This window comes from Ciconia boyciana, chromosome 4, assembly GCF_034638445.1.
Source record: "Ciconia boyciana chromosome 4, ASM3463844v1, whole genome shotgun sequence".
NCBI lineage: Eukaryota > Metazoa > Chordata > Aves > Ciconiiformes > Ciconiidae > Ciconia > Ciconia boyciana.
The window spans coordinates 54,260,517-54,281,524 of NC_132937.1; the positions used below are offsets into that span (position 1 = coordinate 54,260,517).

A 21,008-nucleotide genomic window follows, 5' to 3' on the forward strand; every position below is an offset into this window, starting at 1 on the left:
GACCTCCAGAGGGCCCTTTAAGTTATGGCGTAATCGGATGACAAAAGTTAACGCGAAAACCAAGTAAAACTCGCACCGGCAGCAGGCTGTGCCGTTCAGACTTTTATTCCAAGGCATTTCAGTGACTAGACTTCAAAGTTTTCCCAACAAGCAAGTGTTACATGACAGGAGGGCCGAGGTGCCAGCCTCGCGGCTGTACCGACTGCCGAGTCATGCTTCCGCGGCTGTACGAAAGCGGAACCGTGCAACATCTCCAGACTTGCTGCAGTCACCCCGGGGACAGGGAGGAGATCTCTGCAGGAGGAGTTCAGCGTGGTCTTCGGAAAAAAAAGTCACAAGCCTGCCTCCAGTCCAGTTCCCATTCAGCACTACTCCTACAGAAGTCACTGTGTGCAAGCAAATGCGGATTCGACATTCCTTAGCAAGTATTTGATTGAGATTTTATTTAAACATAAAAAGATCATCACTGTCACCAGAAGTATCCCTACCTTCAATTCTCTTTCTTTTTTTGCAATTTTCTCTAGTCCCACATCTGTTTGTACCTCTTTGCCCTCCGTTTTTCCTTACTTTTTACAGCCTCTTCCCCTTTCTTTTTTAACTGTCATCCTTATTCTTGGGAAACTTTCCTTTTTAAGCATTTACCCTCTTCTAGTCTCAGACCCACAACCAATAGCATCAGGATGGCCAAAGTTTTTGCACACAGAAGGCATGTAGAGAGAAAGGGAGTCCTGTGCATAAAGCACTCTTGCCAAAGGGAAGCTCTAAGCTTCTAAGCTGTCTAGGTACAGAGCCTAACAAAAAGAACCGGAGGGAATCTGAGACAGACAAAGTCTTACCCCTTCCAGCAGCAAAGAGGTAGATGCAGAAGCGCTTTTCCTGTAGACTGAAAGGGGAAATTTTGTGGGCAAATCCTCATCAACTCCATTTGTTGGCAGCCCTTTATGCAAAGCACTGGTGTGTTCTCATGGCTGCTGCCAGCAGGAGAACAAATCATTAACAAAGATTAGGTCAGTTGGATACACTGGTTAGGCTATACCTGGCTTGTAGAATGGGAGCTTGACACCCATGCTAATGAATTAATTAACCTAGCATGCATTCCTTATGTGGAAAAAAATCGGACTTTTGATGCAGCTAAGTGAAACAGCAGTGATTAAAAAAAAATATCCCCAAAATCCCTAAGCTAGGCAGGTTCATCTTTAAAAAGGAGAAATAGAAGTTAAACATGGCAGAAGTACATTGTATGAAAAATACATTTTTATGCTTCTCTTTATTCAGCTCTTTGCCCTGTAGTGTAAGGGCCGTTTGTGCGTGAAAAGTCTTGTTGATCATCTTCATCCAAATCCAAAATGTCTGGGATATCATCTGACTCTGAAGACAGGTCTGTAATAGTGAAATCTGGAACCTGTGTAGGAATGAAATTTCAATCAATTTAAAAGTAAAACTAAATAAATTTGTGCAGTACTCCTCACTGAAGTCAGGAGACAAAGATGCTCAGCATCTCTAGAAATGAGATACAAAATACTGAATACAGAGTGAAATATGCTCAGTCATATATGAAACACATAGCATCAAGACAGACCAAATACTATGCAAGATGTAGATCCGTTGCTTAGAAGACAGAATTTTATAGTAGACGTGGAACAGAGCTGAACTTAGTGGAGTGTATTTAGTGAAACTGGTGACTGGAAAATTAAGAAAGGAAGTTTTTAAACTTATTTTGCCTTTCTTCTTTCCTTGGAAGCAATGGGCTATTCAAAGGAACCTGCCCTCAGGAGCCTGATACGGATTGCTCTGTACTGCTCTGCCTGCCTACCACATCAAACCTTTCCTGAGGTTACAGGTATCTGGAACTGCAATCCCACTTTGGCCTCTGTTTTAACTGCACGCATAGCATTCTGTACTGTTAAGCAGCACCAGGTTTCAGGAATTGCCAGAGACATCAGTGGATACATGGATGTTATACATGTCTAAAAATGTTGGCTAAGACACTTAGGAGCTTAAGTGCCAACCCTTAAGTCACTTTAGTAGGACTTAGATTACTTAGGCACTTCTGAAAAATGGGATATAATAAGCAATTCACTCATAATCAAAAGTTTTTTGCCCCGAGTGAAAAATACTTATATCTATAGATTGATTCATGGTTAGCTTTAATGTTGCTGATGTGACATACTTGGAGCCAGGCACAGTATCAGCACATAACAATTGCTGCATGCTGACAGGACTTTGGTTCTGCATGTACAAAGAAGCAGCAACTTGAAGAAGCTTCTAGGCATTTGCGTAACTTAAGCTCAGTGCTGACTGGAGAAGCAGTTTTAATCCATTCCCTAACTGCAAAACAGCTTGCTTATGACTTACTTTTATGAAAGATAGTATGCAAGGCAAATCTATGCTTTGCCTGCTATGAAGACATGTCAGAAGAACAGAGAACACATCAAAGGATAAAGGGATTACTGTTTCAGCTATCAGGTTGTAGATAGCACTGAAGCACTGAACATGAATCACTCAGTTCCTTAGAGCGTAGGTAGCCATAGGGCACCAGGGACTTATAAATATTAATTAAAACTGAGTTTCCGGAGAATTTAAGCAGCTTGTCACTTATCAGGCACTAGTGTGAATACACTTTGAGAACCTAAGCTTGGTCAAAATGAGATCAGTAATCTTTGTCTCCTAAAAAATAAAAAGGCAGTAGGAATGGGGGAAACTCATCTTTCTACCAGAAGGAATTATCTTGCATTTTCTGCTTATGGCAGTTTACCTAAAACTCTAATTACTGCACTTACAGAAATCAACAAGTTTTCCCATTATCAGCACATGACCCTGTATTCCATACTGCAGTACAAATGGGGATATCTTAACAGGACTATGGGCAAGTAGTCTATATGCAAACTCATTTAAAAATGTGCCCAAATGGATTGTTTAAATAAGTTGTTTTATTCTGTATTTATACTGAGCAGGGCACATGACCATGTTCAGTAACTGTGTCTGACCAGTGATAATTTTCACTATATCCTAGGTTTAAGACACTTGTATTACTTACATCCATGTTGTTCTTACTGACAACAGGATAATCACTCGAATTTAGGTTTGTGCTTTCTTCATCTCCTTAATGCACACGTTATAAGCAGCTGACTCCTTTAAGGTACTATCTTCAAAGCCATGAAAGAATTTCAAATTGGACTGTATCTCTCAGCATCAGAGTAAAACAGGGTTGATGTCAATATCATTTATCTCAGTTTTGAACATGCTAAGTTGTATTAGAATAGCATATTCTCACATCTGCACCAGTCTAACTAAAATAATGCAAAGTCCTTGGTGTTATGGGCTTGCTTAGGTAAAGGACCTTCAGTTCTGTATCACTTTTCACAGTTGATAGGAAGTTGAAACAAGTCAATTCTTGCAACAAAGAATAAGGTCAGATATAGACTCTTCTTCATGCCATTTATCCATAAGATGCAGCTAGATCATTTACACAGAGCAGTGCAAAACTTGCAAAATCCTTGCATGGAACAGTGCAAAACATACTTCAGTATTTTGCTGTCTTCATATACAAATGTTAATGTCAAGACTAACTTAACTTTAAATATATTTTCAGAACTGAGCCACTAGCAGTTTGAGAGGTGGTTCTTATTTTGTGCACTTTCAGAACAAGCACTTATTTTTAGTCATCAGAGACTATTATCCAAAAGAAACAAAATTTTCATCTTAGTGTGAAAAGAAATACATTCAAAAAACCACTGTGCACAATACCTCCAGCAAGCTGTTGCATATAAGACTTTCTGATCATGCAAATGACCAACAGATCATGCTTCAAAAATAAATTCGGCTCCATTTTCTCTTTTTAATTAGATGGCTTAGATAAGTTTTTGGGTGCGTTTTTGGTTTTTTTTCAATAAAGTGAAAAATTCATCAGCTGTTTCCAAATCCTTTCACCTATTTTATTAGCGATGTAGTATTACTGTAAGTTGCAGTGTAGAAAAGATTATTGCAAAAAAGTCATCTTAAGGAATGGAAGAGATTTCAAAAGCCTTCCACCTTTCTTTAGTTTGAGGCAAACTAGCCATATCCCTGCAACTCCAGGCCTTACACAAATCTTTTAATTTGGATTTGACCAATGTGTATGCTGCTGTAAATACGATGTTTGCAAGACTTTTATACCATATTCTCTGTTAAATGAGCCTGGAAGGGGGAAGTTTCAACTAGCATGAATGATTTTTGAGTGATCTCTTAAAGAGAAACAGTAATTTTTCTGAATTCTAAATAAACCCTAAATAACCTTACCAGTGATAATTACTTCATTAGTATTCTAACCTTTACCATCCCAGTTTTTGTGTGACTAGCAGCCTTTGACACTGTTCCATTTCATCTAGTTTATCTGCCTTGCTGCAAATAGGATCAGCTATTTCCTGTAATTTTCAACATATCTGGTCTTATTTTTAAAAGGTTCCAGAGAGACTTCACAGCTTTCTAGCCCAAGCTATATCCTCAAAAGTGTTTTTGGACTAAGAGCGAGCAAGTTTCTGTGCAGTGTACCTGAGCTGTTTGATACATGCAATTATAGAGAAACAGGTAAGATAGCAGGAAAAATTTATGAGTAGGCTCTGCTCTGTTAATATCTTAGGTTTTCCTCCTTCTATTTGAGAGTTTTCAGCAGTTATTAGCATGTGCTTCAGTCCACTGTGGCAAAAAAAATAAAGATGGCTGTGGAAGGTGTCCACATAATTCTTGCCTGCAGTGGGCATTTTAATAGTCACTCTCTCTAACTGTGCTAGAGAAAAATACCCAGTTTTGTCTGCAGACTTGCAATTAGAATAGAGTCGAGGGATACACTGTACTAGATTACCAGCAAGAAGATACTCATGCAAGCTACAGTTGCAATTCCGTTTAAACATCCAGTGTTGTCCTTATTAGGAGAGTCTAATAATTGCAACTCAGAGACTTCTAGTCAATATAATAAACCAGGAACATACTGATTTGCTGTTATTCAGTTCTCTTTTCCTCCAAGGAAGGATTCCTAATTCTGTTTGGGGGAGGGGGGAATAGAAACTAGCACACTTTCAGCAGTGGGCAGGATCCAACAAAACAACCACACACCACAACAGCATGATATATGTATATAGTGTTTGGTATGGCTGGGCTATTAGCCCAGCCCTTAGGTAAGCATTTAATCAGGCATTTCTCTGTTTGCGGCCACCAGTTGTAGATCAGCTGTCAGAAGTCACAGTGACTTTTACACAGAAGCCACCCAACAGTGCATGGTGAGGGAGAAATGATTTGAAGGTCTAGTCTGGTAACATTTTTCCTTGCTTTCTACTTCATCTGCTTGCTGACATTTTAGTAAAGCTGGACAGCCATCTAAGATTACAGAACAGTAATGCACCTTAAGGCAGAACAGAGAGATGTATTACTCTTGCATTAATACTAGATGGTGCTATTTATTTCTCAGTCCTCAAAAGACAATGAACAGTTTTAGTATCTTATTTGATTGATCACCTCAGAATGAAGGCCCACAGCCTTCAGATTTTAAAACACTTACAAGAATGGGAATTCCCTCCTTTGAACTGCCAGCTGCTCCCAGACCTGATTAGTCCCATTCTGTTTCTGATACTTCTACAACAGTGGATGCACTCTACAAATTTTATTACAAATTGAGATAAAAAAAGGATATTCTCTGGCTAGACTCATTCAATACTTAAACAGAATTAATTGCTGAAAGAATTCCAGAAGTCTTAACTCAGGCCCTAGCTGGAAAGGAATCTCTCAACATCCCTTGTTAATTTCATGTTAAACAGTCCCCTTACAAAAAGCAAGTGTTTAAAGCTGGAAGTTACAGAATCTTTATCTGTAATCCTCTGGTCTTACAATTTTGTTTAATATTGTGCTTAAAACAGTCTTCCAAACACTTCTAGGCCAACCCTGACTTAACAGCTAAGCAAGCCCTCTCACACTAGAAGGCTTTACTACATGTAATTTGCTTGAGTGCCCACATTGTGGCAGGTGGAGGCATTGTTCGATGTAGCAACATGTCACTAGGTGACAAGCTTCCTTTGAACTCCATTTTTGCTTCACGCTATTTGGTGACCTCTTTGAAAATGATGGCAACTCAAAGTTGCACAGGGCATGCATTAAGAACACAGACACAACTTACCTGGACAGCCCTAAACCAAGAAAGCTTATTTCTTAGTGACTGTAATTCTCTTCCAGGAGAGGGATTCACAGGACTTACTGAGGAACAATTCCACCCAAGTAGCTGAGTGTTAATGAATTAGTCACTCAAGTTCAAAAGAGGGTAAATAAAGTTAAACAGATTAAAACTGGTGTTTGCAGCTGAGGGGTATATACTTGTTTATGGGGAGCCAGCAGCCAAAGCAGGAGCGGGCAGTCTCATGCACACAGAACATCTACTGAGAAGGCAGGACAGGGGGGGTTTTTTGGTCCCTATCCTTCTCAATATTACAACATCCATCAGCTCACAGCTTAGGTCATCATTAAAGGTAGGCAACGACAAGCACCAAAAAAGCAGCAGTAAAGGTAAGACTGAATGGAAAGATGCACAGGAACTCAAAGGGAAGAAGGAAATGCTGCAGCAATATCTTACCTATCTATACATACACACACAAATACATTTTCAATGCGTGTCTACTTCATTTGCATTTCAGGCTTGCTTTCTGCTGGACCCAGTTTGAAGGAGTCACAGAACAGCAAGTTACACTTGTTTTAAACACAACTGAAATGGAGACAGACTTTGGCTACTGAAGCATTTATTACTAACATACAAAATGAATTACAAAAAGATGGCTACAAAAAGCCAACAACCCACACAACAGCAGGCACCTGGGTACAAACAGCATGAATCTTGTCTTTATACTGCATATTAAAAAAAATTTATTGATAATGATTTGGTCAGTCACTGGAAAAGGCTCCCCAGGGAAGTGGTCACAGCACCAAGCCTGTCAGTTCCAGGAGCACCTGGATGATACTCTTAGTCATGTGATTTAGTTTTAGTTAGTCCTGCGAGGAGCAGGGAGTTGGACTCGATCCTTATGGGTCCCTTCCAACTTGAGATATTCTATGATGCTGTGGTCAGGTTACTGTGTTATACAATAGTTAAGTTTACATAGTTAATGTTAGCACTGTCACAGCATTTAAGTAACTCCAGCTGACTCATTCAGAAACCCCACTTTCAGCTTTGGAATTCTGCAGTCACAGAACTTTTGTCATGAACGGTTTAGCAGTACAATTTTGAGAGTCAGATCTGTAACAACCAAATGCATGATCTGCAGCGAACATGGAATTTAAGCATACCTAGCTAGACTGCAGGGCTTTTAAATACATTTCATAGTATGTAAGGCTTTTATATCATTCTGGTACAGATTAAGCAACAAACCAAATGCTTTTAGCTACAGTAGGTTTCATTTAGACTAGTGGTATTAATACCATTAATAAGCACAGTGAGGTTTCTTAACTTTGCAAACAAGGCATCTTGACAACTCTAAGTTGCCAATATTTAAGCATTTGAGACAGTCTCTGATTTTAGAGTGGCTTAACTACACAGGACAATAGAGCCCATGTGTGAGAATGTCCTTTCTCTGTATCATTCCCCCACTCATGTTTATGAATTTTTCTGTAAGGCTTTAACAGCTACACTTGCTAAGGCTACTTGTTTGGTCAGTCAGCAGAGTACATGCATGCTATGCAGTTTATTCAGTAGTGTGTTCAGGCTGTTTGTCTTTCTGGCTGGAATTTTTCTCCCCTTCACCTTTGCTCTCAGCATGCTGAATGCCAGGCAGTTGTGGGTAAAAGGGACCTACCAGCCAGTTGAGCGGCGTGTTGTTAACAAGATAATCCATCACATCATCCAGAGACTCCTTCATTTTCTTCAGTTGTCCTTTGCTAGTGGTAAGAAAGCTGTCTGATAACTCTTGGAAGGAGGATGCTGACCGAAAGCTCTGGTAGACATCACCTGCCATTGACCCAACACTGTAAACCTGATCCTGCACATTCTGTGGCAACCCCTGTAGGCTTGAGACTAGTGTGAGGCAGGTGGTCTGAAGCTGCTGAGTGAGGCTCCGTGCAATAGCTAGGGTTCTTGACTCAATGTGCTGGAAACAAAAAGCATAACAGTACATTAGTATCTTTTTATGAGTGTAGCAGCTTTATGTTGCTCAAGATGAAGTAGTAAATAAAGGTATAGCAGATAATAAAACAGGTCTTAAGTCTGAAGAGTCAGAGACTTGAAAGTACTTGGTATTTCTTCAATGCTCAAGTACTTTGTGGAACAGAAACATTGGTAGCTTCTACCCAGCAACAGAGGTAAGCAAGCTCTTGTTTCAACTCTGGATAAGAAGTCACAGCAGGTAAGTATACTTATATAAGTTTAAAGCTACATACAAGACTCAGTGAGTCTGTGCCCAAGACTGCTGTATACTGAGGAAGTGTTATTTCTAGTCTGGACATATCAGGTAAGTGAGTCCTAGCTGATCTAGATATGGATATCCCAACACAGATTCACATGCTAAATAGGGTGAGCATTCTCTTGAAAGGAGAATGAACCCCAGAGTGTTTGCAGGAAGTAGGCTCATTTAAGAGTTTGGGTGTCCCCTACTTTTCATAGTAGTCACTGGTCAGCTGCCCTGAGCTTCAGCATTCAGATTCTACATTTGCACATAAGCTTCTGCACTGTTAAGATGCTGCACACTTTGGGGACTATTAGTTTGCCATTACCTTGACAGTATACAATCCATTTATTTCTGGTTTACATTTATATCTATTTACCTCAGCACTATGCGGTTCATCATCATTTTGGCCTGTATTTTTCTTCCATTCCACCCAGGATTGATAAAGCTTTTCCTGAGCATCAAGAAGTTTCTGATTGGCACTATTCATGTTCTTTCTGGCATACTCGATCTGAAATACAGCCAAATAAGGAAGTAAAGCAAAGAGTCCAGACAGTTCTGTTAGGGCTACCCTACCTTACCTGCTTTGTAAGCTCCTTTTAAAATACTTCAAAAGTTCAGTATGAAAAACTTCAGGGAATATAAGAGTATGTTCTCCTTCTCTTCAAAGGAGAGAAAACTGGAGGCAGTTTTGAGATGTTATATAGTGTATCCCTCTGCCTCAACTATTTCCCCCTCCCCCCCACTAGCATCCTACACAAGGATTTGAAAGTGTATAGAAGGCCATGACTCTTTATGCAGAGTTTATCCTGTACATAAAGGTACATTGTTAGGATAAGACTACTGGAGTACCCAGAAATGCTCAGAGACCCATACCAAGAAAAGCAAGCCCATAAAGAATCCAACATTTTATTAACAAAAAGGACTGAAGCATTTCTAAATTGCAAGACACTTTCTTCACTGAATGAAGTCTGTCAAGCCCAGCACTCTAAAACAGGAGTATCATTTTAAACACGTCACTTCTATTTCTGCAGTGCTTAAAATTACAAGCCATTGCTGGCTAGTTTACAGCTCAGCCTGATTTAGGACCTCTCCTGAATGGTGGTGAAAAGCTCTGAATGGGAAATGCTTTATATTAGAAAATGCATTTAGTCAGACAGCAATTCCAGTTTTCCTACGCCTCTTTTGGCTGTTTTCTGTACTCTAAAACTATGCCAACATTTGCTTTTTATACCTCAAGTGAAAGCTTAAACTTACCAGATTAACAGTGTGGTGGAGCTGAGAGATTGTCTCCTGGCTTTTCTGTTTAGCATCTCTAACTTTGTTTAAGGCTTGTTGGTAGGCACGTGTGCGGACCTTTGAAGACAGGGATCCTAGTCTAATGTAGTAGCTTGGCTTCTGAACTCCAACTTCAAAACCTTCAACTTTTGCAGCTTCTTTCTCTGGATATGTAGAAAGGAAGCAAATTGGCCACTGGAAGAAAACTTAAGAGGTCTGAGGCAATTTTATTTGCTTAGTAACAGTGGAATACTGGACTTGTTTAGTAGTCCTTTAGCACCAGGGTAGGTTGCTAGACCACCATTATGGAAATCCTTACTTTCACTCTGCTTCCCTATGAAGATGCTATTACAACCAGCCAGGCAAAAGGCAGTTTGGGAAGCACGTGACCCCTCCCCACTATGAGTAAGTAATAAATGGATGATTGCTTACTTCTCCCCAGTACAAGCATTCCAACAAAATCAAACCTTGAATTGGTCTTACCTAGTTCTGCTTCTGTAAGTGGGAGATACTGGTCTACAAGGGTCTCTGATTTAGTGAGAGCACTGTCCACTCCACTGCTCACCATTTGCACCACACGACTTCCCAGGACAGTGTTAATGCTGCCATTGACAACTGATTTGGTCATTTCTACGCTGTCTTGCATTGCTTCTTTAGTCTTGCCCACAACTCCAGTGATCGTGTGAGCAACAGTTTCCTTGGCACCAGTCACAGTGGTTGTTACAGCTTCTCTGGCTCCAACAACTACATCCTTGGCATTGGCGACAACCTACCACAGGAAACAGGTTGATTCACTAGAAATATTTTCTAGTGAGAGCTACATAATCCAGGAAATACAAATTTATGCTAAAGCTTGTACAAGTATTGGTTATCTGGGAGAAATTCTGCCCTGAAAACATGTACAAGACAAAACAAAATATGACTGCCATGCAGCCTTCAGCTCAAAACACTTCAGTGAATGTATTTCAGGTACTATTTGCTTCAAACTGAGGAGGAAAGAGACAAGGGCTCAAGTTTTAAAAAAATATGTCCACCAGTGAACAGCAGCTATAGATAGATGTGTCAAATGGTAGGTAAATTTAAAAAGAGATAATCGTCTCCCAAAGGCAACAAACAATTCTACAGAAACACCTTTTACTTCCTCATTGCTTCTAAGCTGCTCTTCAAGCATGGCTTATTGAAATCTGTCTCCCTGTATTTTTAGTGATAATAGAAAAGAGGAAGGGTGTATAGTGCTTCTGCTTAGCATACGTACATGGAAAGAACTTACCTTGTCAGTGGGTTGATTCAGTATAGGCAGTCTCTCTTCAATTTTGTCTAGACCTATGCATGCATAGTTGTTGGCAACTACAACTATAAAAGAAATTACAATAGTTGGTTTTCATTTTGGTTTTTTCCTTAGTATAACTAACTCCAATTGAGAATTTATCTTGAAACTAAGGTCATGCAACAATGCTCTTAAAGTATTTTTCTCCCCTTTTCAGTGAGATTTGAGGCAGCAAAGCCCAAGAACAAGGCAGGTTTACAGTGCCAGGAAAAAGCTCACTTGCAGGCAGAGAAAATCCATTTGATACTTTACAAGCAACTGTTAGAACAAGCTGAAGCACCTGGCCTTCTGCCACTTTGAAACCAGGCTCCTGGTTACAACAGCCTTGTGACACAGTTGCCCAATTTAACCACAAGTTGTTCTCTGTGAGAGAAAGTACAAAGCAGCATTTGAAACCAGGTGAAAGGTAAGGATGGTGTTGAGCAAGAGACTACATAACCATCTCACGTATCAAGAGGAGTCAGTCAGTTTACTATTGCAAAAGCTGGAATCTGCTTTGGCTCTGGATTTTTTTTTTGTAAAATCATACCCATCTGTAATCAGTTACTCAACAAGTCAGGCAGCGGGTTGAGTCAGCTATGTGAAACAGCACTCCAGACCAGCATGACCATGCTAAACTGTAAGTCCATCTGGATACATAAAGCAATCAGTTGAATTCAAGTTATCAACAGCTCCATCTTTGCCTTACTTTGTGGTTCCAGTTTCTGGATGATAGGCATAGCACTTGTCATGGCTACCGAAGTAATCGTCTTCACTCCTTTCTCTGCTATCTCACACACTGACTTCAGATAAGGATGGTTATCCTTTGTGGTGATATAAGCTGTGGACACCATATCATAGGTGGAGCTCACCAAGGGAAGGTTGACAACCCTTGATACAATGTTCTGTTTAAAAGAGAAAGAGGTTAGTTGACTCTTATTTTTCTGAGCTAGACATAAAAAACTATGGAGCTAACTCAGACATACCTGCTGTGGATCAATTGCTGCCAATGCCATTTTTTCAGGTCTTGAATCTTACACAGCCTGTGAAAGAAGCATATGTGAGCATCCTCATATCCACTTCATCTAATCAGACTTTGAAACCAACAACCTTTTGTCATCAACTCCACTGATCAAGGGGATTAGGATGTTCACATTCTTGCACACAGGTATTACATTTTCTTGTAAGGATATTGAAATCCAAAACTTTGTTTCCCTAATTACTTTGGTTTAGGCAACACAAGTAGGGCACATGCAAGAGACAGGCTTTGAGGTACAGCAGTTCATTGCAGAATTACCAAAGAGTTACCAACTGGCGGATTAATTTATTGTTCTTGAAGAAATAGTCACACTTGGGCTTATCTGTTCAGCCAGGACAAAGAAATGCCAGCCAACAAGTCACTAAAACTCTAGTTTAGGATGTCTAAGTCAGATGAAGACTCCACCACCAATATCTTTAATCAGATTATATCTTCTGTTAGCATAAGGGAGTCAAGTTTGAAATTTTAGCCATCACTGCTGTCCAAATCTTGAAAACACAAGGAAGATTGAGGTGAAGTACTCATTTCAGTGACCTCAGCTCAATTCTCACAAGTCATTCCACTAAACTCAAGGAGTTCATTATCTCTAGTGCCATGCCTGATGCCCACGTAGGGCTCCCCCTGCTCAGCTTGCTCAAAAGTTAGCATTCCTACAACACACAGAGCATAGTACTTTCCCACTGCAGAAAATAACTCTCCTTTATGCTATCTGAGACTTAATTATTACCCATCCCACATTGAAACAGGCTGCTGATACCAGTCATTCAACAAGCCTGTGCTGCTCAATTATTTTCCAACATTTATTCCCACGGAGAAAAGACTAACAGTTCTCCCCATATGAACCCTATAAAAGGGGAGGAGTATTGCAGTACCACATAAGGAGAACATGCAGAAGTGCACTGTCATCCTGTACAAGCATGCAGGCTGAACTGAATCTGCAAGCAGCACTTTTTGCATTGATGGTTTCATATGACACACAAGTTCCAGAAGAACCTGCATATATGAAGGCAACAGAAAGGCAAGCTGAAAGTCAGTCCTCAAAAGGACTGTGGTTTTCAAGGCTTTCTGCTAGATTTGTCAAAGAAAACTACTGTTGGCTCTTTCTCATACATATGACAATATCAAAAGGAGTGTGTTAATATTCTGCCTGGGGTCAAGTAAAACTTTTCACAGTTACATCGTGGGGAACAAGGACAAAAGCGTGCTGTTAACATTGTACAGGCATATTTGCACATATTAATGCACACATGCCATAAGGTAACACCCATAATGAGATTAACCACTGTACATGGAACATACAAGCAGGTAACAGACAAAGGTTACAGCAGTAACAGAGCAGCTTGCCTTTCATTTATCAAGTATTGAAGTACCCCCAGAAACATGCTGTGTTTCTCACATAGCATTACAAGTCAGATTACTAAGAGTACAACTGAAGTCCACTTTGAACTGCAAAGCATGCTGTAGAACAGAAGAGGCCAACAGCACAGAATCTGGCCTCTGAAGGAAGAAGAGCCCTTACTTTAAGGATTCTTATTTGTAATGTGTCCCAAAAGATCCAGCCACACATGGCATGGATTTGAATTTTAGTCACTAAAATTGGAGAGTTAGCCTGTAAGTTATTCCTGCTCTTAAAGACAGGGAAGATACCTAGGATCTTACACAGTTTTGGAGATCCCTTAAGTAGTTTCCACTCTGGCAAAAGTCAGATCCACTTCACCGCAGTGGGTGAGCAAGATGCCTGAATCAAAGCCCACAGTGCAAAAGCGCATGTCAGAGACAGCAAAAGATCCTGAACAGGGAAGCGAATAAAGTAAGTCAGAGATCTAATTGCTGCTTTCCTCCCTCGCTACGGAAAGAGGTTGAAGACCAGAAAGCAGCACGATGAGCCCCGCAGAAGAGTAAAGAAGCTTGCCCCGGCTAACTGCGGTGCCCAAGGGAGCACGGCGACCCGGCTCGCAGCTGCCACCAGGGCCCTCTCCAGGCGCCGGGCAGTCCAGTGCCTCTGCCGGGGGCTGGCGAGCGTCTCGGGACTTTCTGGTCCCGGGAGCGCCTTAAGCAGCCTACCGAAATGCACCGGCATTTGGGGCGCGGGGACCGCAGGGCCGATGACGGAGGCGACGGCCCCGCGGCGAGCCGCGGACTGAGCCGGAGCCGCAGCCCCCGCCCGCTCCGCCGCCGCCGGGCTCCACCATATTGCGGAGCCAGCCTCGCGGGGCGAGCGGGCCCCGATCGCCCCCGCGGCCGGCGAGAGCCGGGCCGGCGGTACTCACCGGGGAGGGAAGAGCCGCCGCCGCCGCTGACTAGGTAGGCCTGGCCTCGCCCCGCTATTTATGGGGAGCGGCCGCGCGCCGCCCGCTCTCTCGCGAGAGCAGGGCGCGTCACCGCCGCCGTGCGTCACCGCCGCCGCCGGGCGCGGGTGGCCCGCGGGGGGGCAGGGCCGGGCAGGGCAGGGAGTGGGAGGGTACCGACCCAGCGCCAGTCAGCGTCTGGGCAGGGGACAGAGCCGCATGCAGAGGAAGAAGTGTTAGTAAGGGAAAGTCCTGCTCGGCCGATCCTCCAGAAGGCCAGTTCTGGTACTTTAATAGCAACACAGGACCAGCAGGAGTGGTTGATCAGGCTTTCAGACCAGGTACGTAAGCCCACAAGTAGCCTGGCCAGGAACAGATAGGTTACTAACAAAATGCTCTCACTCTTCTCTTATGCAAATCTTTCAGCTCATCTCGTTGGGGAAAAAAAATGAGGCAAGAGATTTGGCGGTGTGGTCTTAAATTAATCGCCTCTCTTCCTTCAGCCAGCACTTCTTAACCAGGGCTTGTCCCACGTGGGGCTGGAACACCGGTTGAACTGAAACTGGGGTCAGCTGACGCTGAGACCACCGTGCAGCCCTAAGTGAGCTTCCTGCTGGGAAAGGCAGACTAGCCTCCAGTCTTCTCCAGCACGACGGGTTCAGTTCAGCATGCTGACAGATAATCATCTCAGCAGATTTAAACACGCATCTGGTATGCTGTAACTTTCGTAACTCCAAAGGTACACTTCACTTTTAACCTATAAACAAATGAGATGCACATCACAGTTAGGGATGTCAAACCAGCAGGGAAAAATGGTTGTGGGCAAAGGGCCAAATACATATTTACAATTAAAGTCATATTCAGCTCGTTGTTGTTGTAGTGACAGGGTGTCAGAAGTGAAGAGCCTGACAAGAAAGATTCAAGTGCTACAAACATGTACAAACAAATTCTACTTGGGCCAGTCATTTTTGCACAAATATTTTTCTTAAAGGAAACTTTAACTTCCTTCCCAGAAAACTTTAATTGTTCTAATGGTTAAAATTGATAACAAACCACCGTATCTCTAAGCCACAGAGTACAAAGACTCCTTTATGCTGTTTCTGCTCCCTAAACAAAAGTCAGCCGTACAGATTCTGTTTGAACTTCTACTGCTTAAAACAAATAGACCTCTTTTTCTGCCCAACAATGTGACAGGACAACAAATTCGACCAATACAGAGCAGTACAGTAAGAAATATCATTATCTGCTCAGGACAGGGGAAGAAGGCACCTTTCCTCAATGGACTGACCACCAAGAAGAGTCTGAGGTCTACCTATAAGGAAGGTAGACCAAAGCCTTGGTAGCAAAATATACAAGCCATTTATTCTTATTATTTACTTATTATGTATATTCACATGTTACAGTATTACAAAATGTAATTTGCTTACTGCTAGAGAGAATCTGACCCTTGCTCCCACAGAACACTATCTTCCTGGGGTGGGGAAGAAGGCATCTTTTTTTCCCAGCCCATTTCAAGAAGACCTTCCCAGAATGGTCATTCAGTTTGCTTCTGCAAAGAAATCACTTCTCTCTTCTTGTTCCAGAGCAGAACAGATAGAAGACTATTCTGGAATAAAACAAGAATTTTCACTTCTCTCAACTGCTTTATTACGCCTCTATTAGCGTGCATACCAAACACTTCACAGGCACTCCACTGTTTCCCTGACTTTGTTATGTGAGACCTTCATTTGTTTCTCATTCACAGCCATGTGGCTTCTCAAGTGTAAAACATTCAATGCACCCATGACAAGCACAAAATGACCCCTTTTGTCAGGGGTGTCTGTACTGGACATTCTATAGTATTCCAGGGATTTTAGTTACAAGTATGTATCACCATTGTTTGTAGTACAGGAAGACCTGTGACTCACGCAGCCCAGGGACACACTCTGCCAGAATGCAACAGTTAGAGATAGTATCAACCCCACAACAGTCCTTGGCAGGCTAAGAATTCAGATTCTGGACATGTTTTTCTTCACAACCAGGTCCCCTTCTGTATTCAATAAATCAGAGGTGCTTATCCAAAATTCTGAAAAACTAGGAACTTACCTCCTGAGAACCTTTTCTTGGTAGCAAGGTGGGGGAAGGAGGAGGGGATGTTATCTCTTGGATGGACCAAATTCCTCAAATATCTTAAAACAGAGATAGGTGTGGTCCCAGTCAAGACTGAAGAAGAGTAAGGCAGGACAGCATCAAGTAAAGCAGTAGTAACACGGAAGACAAAAGCATGCCCTACCAGCCATTGCTAGAAGAGGAAGGGAATAATAGTATACCTTACCCTTCTCTTCCTTGGCCAAAGGCAGATGTTTAAAGTCATGTAATGCATCTAATGAAAAAAGTTTCATTCTTTCAATCTGAGTAACACGTTAGCATATTCATCCATCCAAGTCCATTTAATCAACATTTTAGAACAGAAGTTCTAAATAGGATACTACTAAATAGTTCTAATAAGTATACTACCTATCCTTAACTTCAGAAAAAAATTTAAAAGGCATGAAATTATGGATCAGACAATAAACATAACTATCCTCTGGTGCGTCTCTTCTAAACTCATTGTAATATCCTCCATGACTGGGAATAGCTCAGGTTTCAGCCTCACAAGCTTTGTAACATGTCTCTGCTAGAGATGGCAGCAACAGATAGAATCCAGGTCCTGCAGCTTTTCTTACGACTTTAGTACAGCGAAGCGGAGGGGCTGCGCTCCTCTTGCTACAGTGTCAGGGCCCAGTGTGGGCTGGTGGCTTCCCAGCAGCTGGGAGCCCTGGGGACTCCCGGTGGGGGCAGCAGGGCTGGGCCCGGCTCCCACCGCCCCGGCCAGGAGCAGGGCAGCCGGGGATCGGGAACCTGGTGAGGAGCGGGGTGGGCAAGGCCAGGCTGGGACATCAGCCCGGGGCCCGGCAGGGCTGAGGGGAGCTGGAGACCGGCCCTACTGCGGCGTCACTGGGCAGGGGCTGCCGGCCCCGGGGCTGCCATGGCAGGGTGGGGGAGGCCTGGGGGAGGCTGGGCAGGGCCGCTGGGCCCTGTCAGTGCCGTCGGGGCCCCGAAAGACAGTTCCAGCTGGTTGCAGGTACTTTCACTTCAGCTGTGAACCTCATGAGAGCAGAGTATCAGCTGTTCGCTAACAAGGTGACAGAAGGGCCAAAAGGGAGAGCAGTGATAACGTCTGTAGGGGCCTGAGCGGGCTGATACTATTCCTTTAGGAACAGGGATAGTCTAATATGCTGAGCCAGAGCCAGCTGACAGCTAGAGCGCTAGTGTATTGGCAAGATCTGATACAAGGATCTTCGCTCGGCCTCACAGCCGATGGAGGGAGGGATATCCTGGGGAGTCAGAAATGGGGGAGTGAGACCTCTCCCAACAGATTAAAGCCACTTTTATTTAAAAGTAGGACTGCTTCCACATCAAGATAGCTAACCAGAGTCTTTACTCAGTCTTTAGGATGACTGTTCAAAGCAGTGAAGTGGTGACATACCCTTAACCACGTTAGGAGAAACTATCCACACTCCTGTCCTGCAAAACAGAGAGCACAGAAGGGTGGCCCTTTGGAGTTGTCAAGAAAGCAGGTCCAGTCACAGCCTTAGGAAGCTGAAAGGCTTTAAAGGACTGCCTCCAGCCACAGCTTGAGGCTATCTGGGGTGAGCTAGAAGCACAAGAAAACTCTGACATGCCTTCTGTGCCTCAAGTTCTTACCAGTAGCACCAGCACTGCAGTAGTTCTCAGGAGTCAGGGTTGCCATAAGGACACAAAAAGAAGGTGTTCAGAGCTGTGAAAGATAGGTGGTCCAGGGTCCATAACATAAATAATCAAGCCAATTGCTTATAACAGTTCCTCTGGCCTTAAAGATTTCTAATATTCAGAGCATATTTTTCTTTTCCATGTTGATAAAAGTTGCTTTGTCATGTGAGATGCAAGTGATTGTATTGAACTGGGAATGAACATACTTGTGTTGGACACCCTGAGAGTGTTATCTGTGAAATAACACAACTGTCAAGGCTGTCTTCCCTCAGCTCTCTCACTTTTCCCCTTTCTTTTCAATCCCACAGTAATCCATTTCTAGGCTTTGTAATCCTGCCTTGCACCATTCTGTCTTTCGACTTGCAACTAACTCCTTATCCGCTTAAACTGTCTATATCTACCTTACTCCTTGGTTTTGGGGTTAAGCCTTTTGTATGTTCCTGTATGAAAAGCTTTCCCCTGGTCTTGGTTAATCACATCAATAGTTTCCCTGCTGTGACTCACTTGGTTTTTCCCTCTCTGGGAGAGGATATCGGATTTGTGAGGCGTTATCCTCCTTTTGTGAGTCCACACTAATTGTCTTTACAAAGAATAGCATCCTTATTCTGCTCTGCCCAAAAGTAAAGCACTCCCACCTTCTGTTTCTGAGCAGCATGATCTGCAGGTTTTCTCTGTTACATGCGCCATTTCCTCTGGAATGTACTTATCTTCTGATGTGTCTTATCTTTTGTTGGCTGTCCAAAGATCATTACCTCATACCTCTTCAACTGTAACTGAGTTAATCTGACATCTGATTCAAAAGAGAGGAACTGGGTAAAAGGTAGTTCTCCTCTGCACACTTGAAGAAAGGCAAAGGCAAGCAAAAGTACTGTCAGTTACAGGCAGACAGGTGCTATTGCCCTTGTAGTGAGTATGAACCACCCCCACAAAAGATGTGACATGTTTAATTAAGACAGATGAAGAGGGAAAGGGCCTGAGTCATACTCGCTTGAGAGGGACAGGGAGTCAATTACACATATCTACATACTGTACAGGAAATTTTTACTCATTCGGCCACTGTTATCTATAACCCTGCCAGATGTCCTTGGAAAGCTAGGCAGCAACCTGTTGTTATGGCAGCAGCTTCAGAAAGATCACAGCAGGCCTTCATGTCTGATGTGACATATATAAGTCCCATCAGCCCACATACAGCCCTGTATTTTTCAGGCTTTACATAGTCAAACACACTAGATGAGGTCATGACAGAAGTTATCAACAAGGCAGTCTGTTTTAAAAGACAAATTACTTCATAATGACATACCAGCAGAAAGAAAAACTAATATCCTAGGTATTTGGCAATTATCTAGGTACCATCAGTTAAACAATACAGCGAGTTCTGTATTGATGTTAAGATGATCCCATAATTGTTTAATTGTATTGCATTAACACCCAGGAGACAAAGTTATGGGTGAGGATTTTGTTATGGTCGATACAACACAAACACAGGATGAAAATATCCAGGCCCTGTTCTAGAACTAAGGAATAGTTCTTTTATTGCTAGGGGATAAAGGACAGCAAATTACAAGGATTTAAACTATGCAATATCATATTCAATGCAACTGAGAGCAGAGACATGAAACCATAAGCCACCAACTGAGGTGTCTGTGGGAACATATCTGAAGTAATAATTTATAGCTGCCTAAAAGCTGCAACTGAAACCATTCAGCTAACCAGAGGCCAGAGAATTTTGTTCTTAAGCACTTCTGACAAGGACATGCCTTCTTCACATGCAGCACACATGCTTAGAAGAGGGCATAGAGCAAGGGAATTATGGTTAGTACTGCTAAGTCTGTGCTACTGAAAAAACCCCAGCTGTCAGTTTTCAGACTGCTTTGCACTTTTCTTAAGAAATCAGCATTCCAAAAATGTTTCTGTGTATTTATGTAAAGTTATGGCTTATTCCTCTTTGAGAATGTAATGCTGTTCCATCAACATTAAGTCAGTGCTATAGCAGTTCATAGTTATCATCAGTGATAACAGTGACATTCAAGAATTCTCAACATGATGCATACAAAGAGTCACTGGAAGACAGTGTTGTAGTAGTCACCTTAGCATTAGTATCAAGCCTTGTTGAAGCCTTAGGCCGCAAGCTGTGAACTTTCACCCAGATCCACCGACCATGCACTGAACTTTTACTTGACTACATGAAGGAAGGCCCCCGAAACCATGCAGAAACCAGAAAGATAAGGAGGCTTCAACCTTAGCAAAGGCTGTGATCTTCGAGATAAGAGAGGAATCGGCCTGCCTAGAGACAAGGAAAGGGCCCAGTGAAGAACGGGAAGACCCCAGACCCAAATACTACTATTGGCCCGCACTGTCTCCTGACGGGAGGGGAATTCAGATTGTAAGGGTATAATTGCCCAGGGATTTCTTTGTCCTGGGTCCCTCTCCGGAGGCACCCAGCTCGAGCTGTTTTCACCGCTGTACCAATCCATAAATTCGTCTGGCGTACGTCGTATCGGAGACTCTGCTTCGGGAAACCTCGGGTCGAGCCAAGGGGAGAGGAAGCGCCCGGGAGTGAGCGTGTGTGTGAGCGAGGAGTCGGAAGGGGCACCCGCCAGCTCAGGGGAGCTGCCGCTGCGAAGGGACTCTGGTCCCAGCAGTTGAAGTCTCGGGCGGTGTGTGTGCCGCTCCCCAAATGGTGTGCGAGTGCTCAGGCAGCGGCTTCTCCTGTAACAACAGTCCTTTCAGTATTAGCCTGGTGAGTTTCATATGACTTCATTTTCAGGAAATTTAGTCAGGGGTTTTTTATTTACAACAGTAGACCTAAACCACAGACTCCTCCCCAGACAATAAAATTGTGATATATTTACTAAGCTGCATAGAATAATAGTTACCATTTGCATTTGACTGATGCCATAGGAACACTGGGTACAAGACATTAAACAGATTGT

At 42.7% G+C, this 21,008-nt stretch overlaps 1 protein-coding gene and 1 long non-coding RNA gene across 2 annotated transcripts; both read right to left on the reverse strand.

The window, feature by feature from the left end:
• Positions 1 to 417: 417 nt before the first annotated feature.
• Positions 418 to 14,387, reverse strand: PLIN2 (perilipin 2). The gene is made up of 9 exons (XM_072858879.1): positions 14,287 to 14,387; positions 11,964 to 12,020; positions 11,687 to 11,882; positions 10,942 to 11,024; positions 10,155 to 10,440; positions 9,651 to 9,835; positions 8,773 to 8,904; positions 7,809 to 8,099; positions 418 to 1,402 (listed from the first exon to the last, which is right to left on the reverse strand). Exons 2-9 carry the CDS (start codon positions 11,991 to 11,993, stop codon positions 1,268 to 1,270), a joined length of 1,338 nt encoding a protein of 445 aa, XP_072714980.1. The 5' UTR covers positions 11,994 to 12,020; positions 14,287 to 14,387; the 3' UTR covers positions 418 to 1,267.
• Positions 14,388 to 14,982: 595 nt separating this feature from the next.
• Positions 14,983 to 16,667, reverse strand: LOC140650506 (uncharacterized). Its single transcript, XR_012042022.1, has 3 exons — positions 16,619 to 16,667; positions 16,390 to 16,506; positions 14,983 to 15,061 (listed from the first exon to the last, which is right to left on the reverse strand). It is a non-coding gene; the product is annotated as an uncharacterized lncRNA (long non-coding RNA).
• Between the last annotated feature and the right edge of the window lie 4,341 nt (positions 16,668 to 21,008).